The following is a 12,289-nucleotide window of genomic DNA, read 5'->3' on the forward strand; positions in this document are numbered from 1 at the left end:
AAGAGAATGTCAGCACTACTTAATGTCAAAGAGAGGTTCCTACAAACAGGAAAATTCCCTCCGCTATGAGAAAAAGTCTGGAAACACTGGGCTTCACTGTCCTGGGCACAGACAGTAATTTAATAAGTGTCGGTTCAATGAGGTAAGAAGCTGTTTCATTCGAAAGCCCTTTAGGATGTGTCAAACGCAAATTTAGGAAGAATTTGTGCGCTCCGCTTTATCACTAGAGCAGCTGGAAAAAGCATCCGCCACCACTAGGGACACAGCTTGTCAAGGTAGGGGAGACACCGAGACCTGTGAGAAATTGCTTTCGTCTCTAAGAAGTAAACACACCAAACTACACGGCCTTTGAAACAATACTGTACATCGCAGGTATTGCACTAGAGGCCTATGATGAATAAAACCAGCCAGCAGCCGTATCACCCTGCACAACTGGCAATCCCACTAAAGCTCAGCAGGTGTGAGCCTGGTCAGTACCTGGATGGGAGACCTGGGAAAAACGAAGGTTGCTGCTGGCAGAGGTGTCAGTGGGACCAGTAGGGGGCGCTCATCCGGTCTGTATGGGTCCTAATGCCCCAGTATAGTGACTGGGACACTGTACTGTAAAAAAAGGTGCCGTCCTTCGGATGAGATATTAAACCGAGGTCCTGTCTCACTGTGGTCATTAACAATCCCGGGGCGTTTCTCGAAAAGAGTAGGGTTGTTACCCCAGTGTACTGGACAAATTTGCAATTGGCCTTTACCCATCACAGCCTCCTAATAACTCCCATCTATGAACTGGCTTCATCACTCTGCTCTCCTCCCCACTGAGAGCTGGTGTGTGGGGAGCAGACTGGCGCATCATCCAGGTGGGGCTGCACACTGGTGGCGGTAGTGGGATTCCCCCATTACCTGTAAAGAGTGGAGTGTCCAGAAAAGCTCTATATAAGTGTAAGGAATTATTATTAACTAGAAAAAGGCTTTGACCAGCCCAAGTCCTGACTGTACTATATACATACATTTGTATCAGCTAGCAAGAACACGCATGCAAAGCACACAGATTGTTGTTCAGCAAGCAGTTGCTCAGAGTAAATATTAAAACCTCTCGAACACTAAAAATGACCAATTCAAGGCGACTCCAGAAAGAAAACCGACATCAATCAAGTTGTTACTTAACGTCAGGTCTGTCATGCCTATCAAGAAGGTAGCGATACAGCACATTTCAGAAAACACCATGTGAGCGATAGGGGGGGGGGGAACTCTTTAATTATTTTACAGTCAGACTGTAAAAAAAATAACTGAAGTACCCTGAAAAACAAAGTAAAATATGAATGTAGATGGGCTGTGGTTCTAAAGTGGAATATGTTTATATTTATATACTTATAAATGTATAAATTATACTTAATATTTACAAATTTTAGTGGTTTATGGACTGTTTTTGAGGTCTTTTAGGTACCTATTTTCAAAATACACATTAAGATCATTTACCCTATCCAATAAGTAAAATAATGTATACAGCACACTGGGTACTTATATACTGTACATTTCTTTTTTAAAGGCATTTTGTAAAGGTGAAAATATTTATGATTAAATCTTAAATTCATCAGCCGACAATGGTTTGTTGCAGATCCAAATCTGACAATCACACCCACAACAACTTATTACCTACGCTGGTACTGTATATAACTTAATTTTTTACCTACTGTACAACCTTTCACACTTCCAGGCTAGTACTCAGCGCAGAAGATTTATCTGTGACAGGCTGCGACGATCCAGCTGTGACAGGCACTTTTTTTCTTAGATAAAACTATCCGGGGACGAGCAATCTAAAAAAATGGACGACTTTCAAAACAACCCCCCGAGGAACAGAAAGAAGAAATACACCCCCCCACCCCACCCCGCTGGGCTCTCTGGTACCTGGTCCGCACACCGTCGATTTGATCCCAGTACTCTCCAAGGCAGGAATGCGGTTGATGGCTCCTTCGATGTGCTGCATGAAGACGTCCCAGTCCAGATCGAACAAGCTGAAGGCAAATTTATCCGACACCTGCAAGTCAACAGTTCAGTACGTGAACAGAGCAATATTTCTGTGACATCCTTCTTCCAAGTTTAGCTGGCCTGATGTGCTTTCAGATCAGTGCCCTAGCTAACCCAGTAAGCACACCCTCAAGTGACACTACATTTCGGACTGGAAACCAGAGAGTCTCGCACCTTCTGGCTGACAGACCAGTGTTTCCCTCCCCACCCCCATCAAACCAGTCAATCATTCCCCCTCAGGAAGGCCATCCCAGAACAAAAGTAAACTTTTTAATCCTACGCATCTTTAATGTCGGCTATTTTGATACTGGAAGAAGTTTCATGTTAAATGCAGAGAGTTGGAAATGCATGTTTCCTACAGTCAAGTGACCCGAGCCCTCAAAATTGCTGCTTCACCCATAACAACAACCCTTCACCTGTAAATTAAGAGTCACAGCCTTTCTGCCTCGATCCGAGAAACAGGCGAACTGCCAGGATTCTGTAATGAATGGAGTTTTACATGCAAACACAGTGCTACCACAGATCCTTTGCCTTCCTGTCCTGAAATGGATCATCAGGGGCGATAACGAAATACGATGGGTGAGGATGGGATGTTTCTTACCAAGTTTTACCGATTCATTTGTTTTAGGTTTAAGTGTGCCCTTGGCAAACTACACGATACATGTCCCCCCCCACTTCATTCATTCAAAGCCTTATCTCCAACACCTCAGCCATTAGAATCCTGAGATGTCACTTCACATGAGTGATGCTAACAGACTCCTTGAACTGCTTTTCTGCTCTCCCTGACAGTTTTGGCCTACATTGGACCGGTGCAACTGAAGTTTCAGACAAGTGGCAGTTCAATAAATCCCATTAGATATTCTGCGGCTGTTGACAGTTATGCCAGTAAAATCCTAAATGCATAAAAAATTACAACTTGTATGGATACTGTTGAGTGTGGAGATAAAATGTTTAATTGTGAGGCTTGACCTTCTGTAGGTAATCAGTCTAGAGGGCTCTTACTATGCAAGTTCAAAGATACTTTTGCCTCATTTTTTTTTCCAGCTATTGATTCATCTTTATCCAGGGTGAAAAGTCTGATCAAAATGAACGCAATCCCACAAGGCCTTTGGAAGAGATTTGAAAGATGAAAACTAGCTCATCGGGAGAAAGTCTCCATCCAGACTTCAGGACGAGACCGACAGTCGTGAGCATCCATGATGACTTAATACCCCAATTCTGCCACTTGGGAGTGCAGGCTGGGGGTCACCATAGCGAACCCCAAAAACCATGCTGTGTGCTGTCATGATCGGGTGTAGGATCCTGTAGAGCAGACAGGATCAGATTGGGGAGTTCTGGGTCTAACCCTCCACTGTATCACTGTTAGAGAACCGGCTCCATCTGTCCTATGAACCCCGGCTGTGATGGTCTCACAAACACCAGCTACGTTGGTAGACCCAGATTGAGTGACTTGAAGAGCAGGTTTCAGGGAACCTGAGTGCAAGTCATTATTGAACGTTACTAAAGTCTTTTTTCAGGTATTTGTGAAGGTTTCTCAATATGGGCGCCTTGCTTTGCTGCGATTGCCCAAACCCTGGAGTATTCAACACTGTTGTGCGATTGCTTTGCCATGCCGATTCGTTAACACAGTAACAGGACTGGGGACCCCCACACTTGCTTTTTTTAGAGCTCAGCTGCCTAGACAATGAACCCTAAACTGAAACAAGTTCCTTGGTTAGCGCCTTGGGTATTTTTTCCTACTCAAAGGTTCGGAGATTTTAAGTTACTCACAAACCTCAATAGTTCAAAGTCGACCTCTTGTGTGTTTAGGGACTGGAAGAAATTAAAAAGTTCAAATGAAACAATTCAATTCATTTTAAGTAGTTGAACCATCAATTATCTGGTTTAGGTCTGTTAAGAGTTCAATTATTTCAAGGCTCGGGATGAACAAAATCCAGCAGGTGTGGAAGTTCCCAAAACCAGGAATGGGAACTGCTAGTTTAAAATTTTAGTGGGGATCTTTCCCCCTTTTACTGCTGACCTGATCAATTACACACCTCCCTCTGCAGTTACTCTCTGCCCAGCCTGTCTGCTGTTGAATATAGCCCGAGATTAGCAGTTTTGGGTCTCCATTTTCAAACCTGCTCTTTAAAACATGTTTACAAGTGACTTTCTATAGATTTCACAATGTTCACCATCTGTCAGTGCATTTTGTCTGGATAACTTGGCGCTAATTTAGGATTTATTTGTCCAGCACTTTTCAGATGAACGTTTCTCAAAATTACTTTTCTCAAATAAAGCATATGATCTCACATCGCATTTCTGCCCTTTGCACTGCTTTCAGCACACAAAAACTGGCATAAGAGGAGAGTTTCAGTGTTATTTACCCGTCACATAACAGGCCTTCGATCGAGCAATTTTGCTGTAGCTTTCACAGAGAGCGGGATAAATACGCAGCATGTTTTATTTTGCTACAGTGATTTTCTTTTTCTTTAAGGGCTGCCTTTTCAGGTTAAATCACGCGATGCCGAAATGGGCTGTAGGTGTTGAACGCACAAGTAAAATCAATCTCTACTTAGAAAGGCTTTCTCGGTACCAGACGCTAAAGATTCCACTGCTTTCAACTGGATCTGACAGCTTCAAGTGCCCACAGAGTTCTTAATTTTTTAAGGCCTGCCTGCTCTGTCATAACCGATCAGAACTGGCTGTCTAGTGCAGTTTTGGCTCCTAGGTGGAAGACACACTAAGGACGATAATGTGCTGAAGGTTTTGCTGGAGTTTTTTCTAATATAAACCGGTAGCAGAGTCAAACCAGCTGGATGAGAGGAGAATGTTTTTAACCAAGCATTGCTTGCAATTAAATTGTAAAGCCACAAATGGACCGCCCTAACATTGAAATTTAATGTAATTTAATGCTTCTGATTCTGGGCAGAGAGGGTCACACACTCCAACTTGCCTCATTCCAGAAGATAGGATCTGGTTCGTAACCTCCAACAGAGAGAGCATCGCCTTGGAGACGGAGGTACACAGATGCATCATGGTCCCGGACATTGGGCATGTTCTGTGGAGAGAGCAGAAAAAAATACATATTTGCTGGGCCTGAAAGATTATAATCTCTGATAGCAATAACCGACCACAATTCACTATGGGAATTCACTGGACGTAAGCTTCAAACATTGCACAAATTTAATGTCACAATTTAAGACGTATTACAATGTGAGGGTCTCAGAGACGTGCGCTCACTTCAGACAAAGGTTTCAGGTGTGCAGTATGCCAATGCTGAGGACAGACGGTAAGAAGTTAATCCGATTATTAGGAGGTGGCAAACGAGGTTGATTAGGGGCGAGTAATTACTGCAATCGCAGACAAGGATTTTTAATTGCAGCCGATTGACTTGTATTATCACTTTGCCACTAAAAGCCACAATACGAATAAGCAGCTAACAGGAAAGAAAACTGGAATGGCTGCAGAAGGATAAGAGTCTGGGAACAAGGGGTGTTAAGAGAGTTTCTACATAAGACTGGTTTTGCATCTGAGCTGGTGAAAGTCATGCATCACCTTAAAAACATTTTTTTCCCCAGTTATAACCTTCCTTAGATTTCCATCCACAGCAGCACAGCATTTCACAACGTAAAGAAGCTTATTCTTAGCTTCAGCCTACTACTACCTGGGTTTTATTTAAAAAGAATCACTTGGTGTTTGATTACACCTGATCTACCATCCCAAAAGCATGTAGCATGGAGAACGCATAACTCGATACCAGATTATTACAGGCAGGTCTGTTTTGATTAGAAAGGAGCCCTTAAAATAATGAAAATCAAATTGGAACTTGGGATACAATGAAGATCCACAAAATATCACATGATAGATTAAAAGGTTTTGTGAATTCTTAAGATGCTAACACTAAACATACAGGTCCTCCAACAAGGATTTAGGCATCTCTTACTGGTATGAGAGACAGTTTTTAAGCAACCCCACAATAACCCTTTACCTAGGGCAGTTTCAGGAATTCGTGCAAATAAAAACATCAAAGTAGGTGCAGGAAGCTTTATGAATGTGCATTCAACACCCATCACCAAAAATCTAATGCAAAAATTAACACCCAGTGTGTGTTTTTACAACAATTAGATGCCCTTTAGCAGCCTCTAGTGACATGCAGGTTGCAATTGCAGCCCCTTAAGCTGGCTTACCATAACCTGCTATTGGAACCACAGGCCTGTATGGTTTTAAAGTGAACCCAAGTGCCCAAAATGACTAAAAGCTTGAAATTAATATATATTCTTGATTAAATTAACTCATTAAAAGCTTGGGTGGTATGAAAACCCGAAGAACTTGTAGCAGCTGCTTCATTGAGGATCGTCCAGCTATACGACAAACCTGCTTCAAGGCAAACCAAAACTAAAAAGAAACCAAGCATTTTCTATCAGTCAGGTTTCACAGATCAAGAAATCAAAGGCGATCCAAGCCAATATGCATCACTCAGCCCCGCTCGCCAGATAAAGTGTTCTTGATTCGGCTCCGATAACGCAGGACTGAGTGAAATTCTGGCATTTACAGAGTTAATGGAGCATGTGGTTTTTAGAAGGGCTCTGCATGTAGCCTCACGCTTCATCCATTACAGTGCAACACGACCAGAGCTATGAGGGCACTGGCTGTCCACATGCAAGAAGATTTTCTAACCTGGTTTCATTCCGATCTGCTGGGGGCTGGTAGGAAAACAATAATCTAAAAAACACACTCACTTTCAACCTAACAACAGTGGACAAGATTTAAAAAAATCCCCTTTAGAGCACTGATCTTGACAAGCAACCATCCATAAACAGAATCAGCACAAAAGACTCTCTCCCACATAGCTCGGTACACGTCTCCTATGAAGCTGTAGATTCTAGATCTGTATGCCACCCACTTCAATGCGATGGCAGACTGCCCCCTGCTGGTACATAACTCTTCGCGCTAACAATGTGCACAGCTGCGTCTCGCGGTAGGCATCGCACCTGAAAACAGAAATGATCGCCTTTGCCAATTGCAAAAGGAGGAACAGCAGAGCATACAGTACCATCCACCGGGAGAACACAGTCTGACTGCACTTCCTAGGAAAGGTTGTGTAATCAGTTTGTACCCCAAAAAAAGAGGCTGAAAAAAATGGGGTTTACATAATGGATCAGCAACTGCAATTTCACGATCCTCTCAATCACAGCTGTCTTTAGAATAAGATCCAGGGTGAAACTCTCAAAAAAAGCCCAGCAGAAGGCTGCCAAGGGCACAGAAGTCCTTTGGCACCCGACAGCATGAGAGAGGGCTTGGCAGAGACAGTCCTATTGAGGCCAACAGATTTTACAGATTTTACTTGTCTGTATTTACAGACAAGTAAATAAACAGCAGATATGCACATGATGTAATGACATTAAGCTCCTTGTAAAATAAAAGACAGTTACTAAAAACTGTACAGTAATATAGACATTTTCAATGCCACTGAAGTTCAAACATTAAGCTCTAACCATTGTTGATCAATTAAATCAGAAGACTACAGAGACCAAAGTTCCGACCTCAAGTAGAACAAATTCGACATTTACTGCTGCTCTTGGTCCACTCCTCATACATCCACGCATTTCAGATTTCAGCCGTGATCTGGATATGAATACTAACTTCAGGGTCACGCTAAAAATGGGACCAAGACAAAATTTAACACAAAAAAAAGACTGCACGCCGCAGAACAAAAAAGAAACTGCAGCTCTGACACATCACTGCCCTGTGCAATACGTAAAATCTTTCATAACCGACTATAGGTGGATGCTGCACATTGGTGGTGGCAGTGGGATTCCCCATTACCTGTAAAGCGCTTTGAGTGGAGTGTCCAGAAAAAGTGCTATATAAGTGTAAGCAATTATTATTATTATAGCAGTAGATCACTGCTGGTCATGAAGTGCTGCAATTCACCACATTTTCTAGGTCATTTATAATACGTAGACCAGAAACAGTGGACAATGAAATGAACAGATGATGCAGATCAAGTTCTTAAGGTTGCAAGACGGAATGAAAACCAAAAGACAGGGTGACCCTGCAAGACGAGCTGTAAGCACCGGCTGACGCTTGCGGAATTTTAGCACAAAATGTAAAAGGATCTCCGAGCTCCGGTTACCTGAATCCCCTCGATCCTCTCGGTCACCACGTAGGCGTGATGCATGGCGACCAGAGGCACGTTCACCCCCGCCATGCCGCCTAGCTTCCGCGCCCAGACCCCTGCGGAAATCAAGGAGACAAGGGGTCACCCCATGGGTGTCAACCCCCCACCCCCCGGCCAAATTTCCGACTGGCATTTACCAATCATGGCCTCTTACTAATCCCCCATCTCTGAACTGGCTCCATCACTCTGCTCTCCTCCCCACTGAGAGCTGGTGTGTGGGGAGCTGACTGGCATCCCATCATCCAGGTGGGGCTGCGCACTGGTGGCGGTAGTGGGATTCCCCATCACCTATAAAGCGCTTTGAGTGGAGTGTCCAGAAAAGTGCTATATAACTGTAACCCATTATTATTATGCTGATGCTTTGCCTCCTGCAGAGAAGGGGTGAAGCTCCCAGCCCGCAACAAAGAAGCACTGAGCTCTAACAACTGGCACTGTACCAGCCTGGCACACATACAGTCATAGGGTTCATCCACATCAGGTCCACAAGACAGAGGCACATGTGGGGGAACTCCTTCCCCCACAGAAAATGCTCCACGTCTCTGAAAATGCACCCCTAGAATAAATCTGCTTATCCCCCTCTCAGGGGGCAAATCTATCTCATTTATTTCAAAACCTCTCCTCAACAACGGGACCTTTCTGCCTGAACGAGCAATGGAAAGCAGGGCTGTAATGTGTTCTGCTTGCGCTTGATGCTCTTTAGAGAGCAACTGAACAGCTGGTTCAGTCTGCCACCTTGTGGCCCAGAGAGACTCCTACCAGTGAGTACTGCAGAAAGTCCTGCTCTTAAAAGGCCTTTTCAAAATGAGCAGAGGCAAAAGAAACCATCTCACCCATCAACAATGCGATTTTGGTGTCCTGTCCATTAATTTCTGAAATAGCCACAATCATTTTCACCCGCAGTTGCCAAATGCGATCATGAAATACAGTTAAGAATGATGGAAACAAATCTTGCATTTATATAGGAAACTTTATCCCAATGGATCCCAAAGCATTTTAGATTAACAATAAATGGGGACCCATTTCCTCCACTAGTGAGGTGCAGCCCCCACCATGGAGACACACAGCGGCCATTCTGCAATCCCACTGGACAGCAGCCAGGGGGAGTCTTAACAAACCGCTTCTCTAGGTGAACAGAGACAAAACTCAGGGGAGGTCAGATTGCTCAAACCCAGAGTGGACTTTAGCCCGAACACCAGGGTTAACCACCCTGAATCTACAAATACTGCCATGGAATTTTTAATGAGCGAGGAGCCAGAAACTCAGCTTAATATCTCATTCAAAGAGCAGTACATTCTACAGCAGTTGTCCCTCTCACTATACTGGGCCAATAGTTTTTAGACATTCTGTTCCAAAGTGTAGAGTTGCCTCCTACTTGTGAAATGTATAGGGAATTAAGAAATTGATAATTCTACTCTGCCTTTTTTAGAGATCCAGTTCACCTGGAAAGCATTAAATAAATCTTCCAGCTCAGTCCAGGTCTAAAACTATCTCCTCTCTTTCATCGAGAGATGACCAGTGTAAACAACTGTGAAAAAATTGTGGCTTTTATACGACTTGAACTAGTTTTAAAATGTTCACCTTCAAACCTCTGAGGCACATCATTTGAGCGCTGACCTCACACCTTTCTGAAAGCCCTGAAAAAGACTCACGAGGTGCGCTCCACCCTAGAATATTTGTTAAACCAAGATTAGGAATTTGTTTTCTTTAAAATGCCCGACAAGTCAGGCTTTTGGAGCACTGCTTCAGAGATGAGCAATCAAGCATTTGTCTAAAAACTGTTAAATCTGCACAAAAAAACAAAACAAACACACACCCATACCCATCAGAGCTAAAACAGCCTGAAGATGCATGTAAAGAGATCTAATAGTTACACAAACCAATGACAGAAAGATATAGATTTCTTATAAAAGAACAGCACACAAGAGATTTCAGAACAGAATGAATACAGATAAGAGCTCCAAAAAAGCACAAGGCATTGTGTCAATAAAATGAAAGAGGAATGATTATAACTCCTGCTGAGGCCGGGATTAATCAGATCAAGGATGCGTCGCACAGTACAACTACACAGCCTATTCAGTACATTTCGGTCATTAACCTACAGAATGCAGAGGCAAATCATACAAGAATGGGCGATTCTTACCTGCACAGTTGACAACACAGGGAGTGTTGATAGTCCCATGAGGCGTCTCCACAGCTTTCACCTTCCTCCACCCAAGATCGTCCGTCTCTACCTGGATTCCCGTCACCGGGCAGTTCTCGATCACCTGTGACCAGCGGGACAAGGACAGCACTGGCCACAATCATTCAGAGCAGTGTGGTATATTCAGTGAGGAAGGGAGGGGGAACATCATACCTTCAACACCCTCACCCATGCAAACCTCCCTGCTTACCAGTGCCTGTGAAAGCCGGTTCTCATTCTGCAGTTACCTGCCTTGCTACGCGAGAAAATCACAGCAAATTTTGGAAATACCTCTATGTCTCCAATGTGAGAGGTTAGCTGAGGGATAAATAGAGTCTAGGGAGTTTGGAGTATAATAAAGCTTAGAGGGAATAGACAGAGGGAGCAGTTGCCATTTTTACCTGATCACTGAAGATGTTTTGGGGGCCTGTCTGTATTTTGATATTGCACACACAAGAAACACTCAATTTCCCCCAAACACTTTGGGCACTATTAAAAAATGGGTTTTCCCTGTTGGTTATTGCACTGTGCAGATTTCAGGGATGAGTGCCAAAAACAACTTCAGAACAAAAAGATGAATAATTTCAGTGGAATGAGGCTTTTTCGTTCCTAATTATTATTGGTGTGTACTGTACCTCTTTCTGTGGGTCTCTCTATGACTGATTCCTGATTACTGGATTACTGTTCCAAAGATTTTTAATACACCACCAGTGGCACTGATGACATAAGGATATTATATTTAAAAGCTTCATGAGAACAGTTACTAACAACATGGTCTTTTATTACTCCATCTTGCTCATTTGCTAGTTAGAAGCCAATGGCTCTGAGGATCACACTACACTGCCAATGGCTAAAGCCTTTCTGTAATTACCCAGACTATTTCTCAAATTGATCATCTATATTTGGTCTGTTCTCTTGTCTGCTGTGTGCAATCACCATGACTTTAAAGAAAAGGTTATTGTGTGCTTGATGGCACAAAACATCGAAGGGCAGTTGTGCTCATCAGCACAGACGCTGATTAAAGAAGGAACCACCAGAGACTGACCGTCTCACAGCCTGGGCGACAGCTGGCCACATGCTCCCTCTCCTTTTTTGGTCTGATCAAAAAGATGCCTATTGATCCCTTAAAACAGACACTAACACAATCATCAATTGTGCAAATGGGCGAGTCCTGGCTTTGCACGGGCAAACACAGAGGTGGACTGGATTTCAGCTTGGCTAACAGCATTGAACCAGAACACAGAACCAACAACACTGCAAGACAGCAGACGATGGCATTCGAGGAGAAAGTACAAGTAACAGGAAAGAAGGAGACTTAAGACACTCGAAAGGGGGTTAAACTGTGCAGGGTAAGCAAAAAAAAAAGGCTCACTAATGCGCCCCTGGCGCTGGCTGCCCTGGTCAGGGTGGTACAGGTGCCTGCTGGGTCCATGGTGCCATCTTTGGGAACATACAGCGTGCCGTATAGGTCATCCACGTTCATCAGGGGATACAGGTCCTTGGTCTCGGCAGGGGACAGGACATGAGATTCGATGCCGTACACTTTCCCCAGCTGGAAATACAAAAGTAACACCGCACCCACCCAACACAGGGGCTCAGTGGGCAGAAGCACAGGTGATAACACTTGAGACACTCTGATCTTGGGGGGAAAAAAAACACTTTGAATCCCTCTAGTTCCAAGGCAGAATCTAACACACTAGACTTGCCCGCCTGACTGGCCAACTGCTTTTGTCTGCTCCCAGCAATTGTAATGTTCGTCCGTGTAACACAGAGCAATTTATAGGAAAACGCCACTGTTAATTACAAGATCTTTATGACTGAGACAACAAACGTAGAGGTGCCTTCAGTTTGTGTCCAGTGTTTCTCTACCTTTTACCAAGAAGAACAATATTAAATGAAGCAGTTCAGAGTAGGTAACCGCGTCGGCACGC

The 12,289-nt window shown here is 43.7% G+C and overlaps 1 protein-coding gene across 5 annotated transcripts in view; it reads right to left on the bottom strand.

The window, feature by feature from the left end:
- Nucleotides 1-12,289, bottom strand: part of sardh (sarcosine dehydrogenase) — a 124,783-nt gene that overhangs the window by 108,035 nt on the left and 4,459 nt on the right. For all 5 annotated transcript variants that reach the window (XM_088615493.1, XM_088615492.1, XM_088615491.1 and 2 more), the window contains exons 4-8: nt 11,731-11,910; nt 10,320-10,443; nt 8,135-8,235; nt 4,952-5,056; nt 1,897-2,026 (exon numbers count right to left, since the gene is read on the bottom strand). In XM_088615493.1, the coding sequence (XP_088471619.1) occupies nt 1,897-2,026; nt 4,952-5,056; nt 8,135-8,235; nt 10,320-10,443; nt 11,731-11,910 (640 nt within the window). The remainder of the gene's footprint in view (nt 1-1,896; nt 2,027-4,951; nt 5,057-8,134; nt 8,236-10,319; nt 10,444-11,730; nt 11,911-12,289) is intronic.

This window comes from Lepisosteus platostomus, chromosome 21 (assembly GCF_059453375.1).
Source record: "Lepisosteus platostomus isolate fLepPlt1 chromosome 21, fLepPlt1.hap1, whole genome shotgun sequence".
In the NCBI taxonomy this organism is placed as follows: Eukaryota; Metazoa; Chordata; class Actinopteri; order Semionotiformes; family Lepisosteidae; genus Lepisosteus; species Lepisosteus platostomus.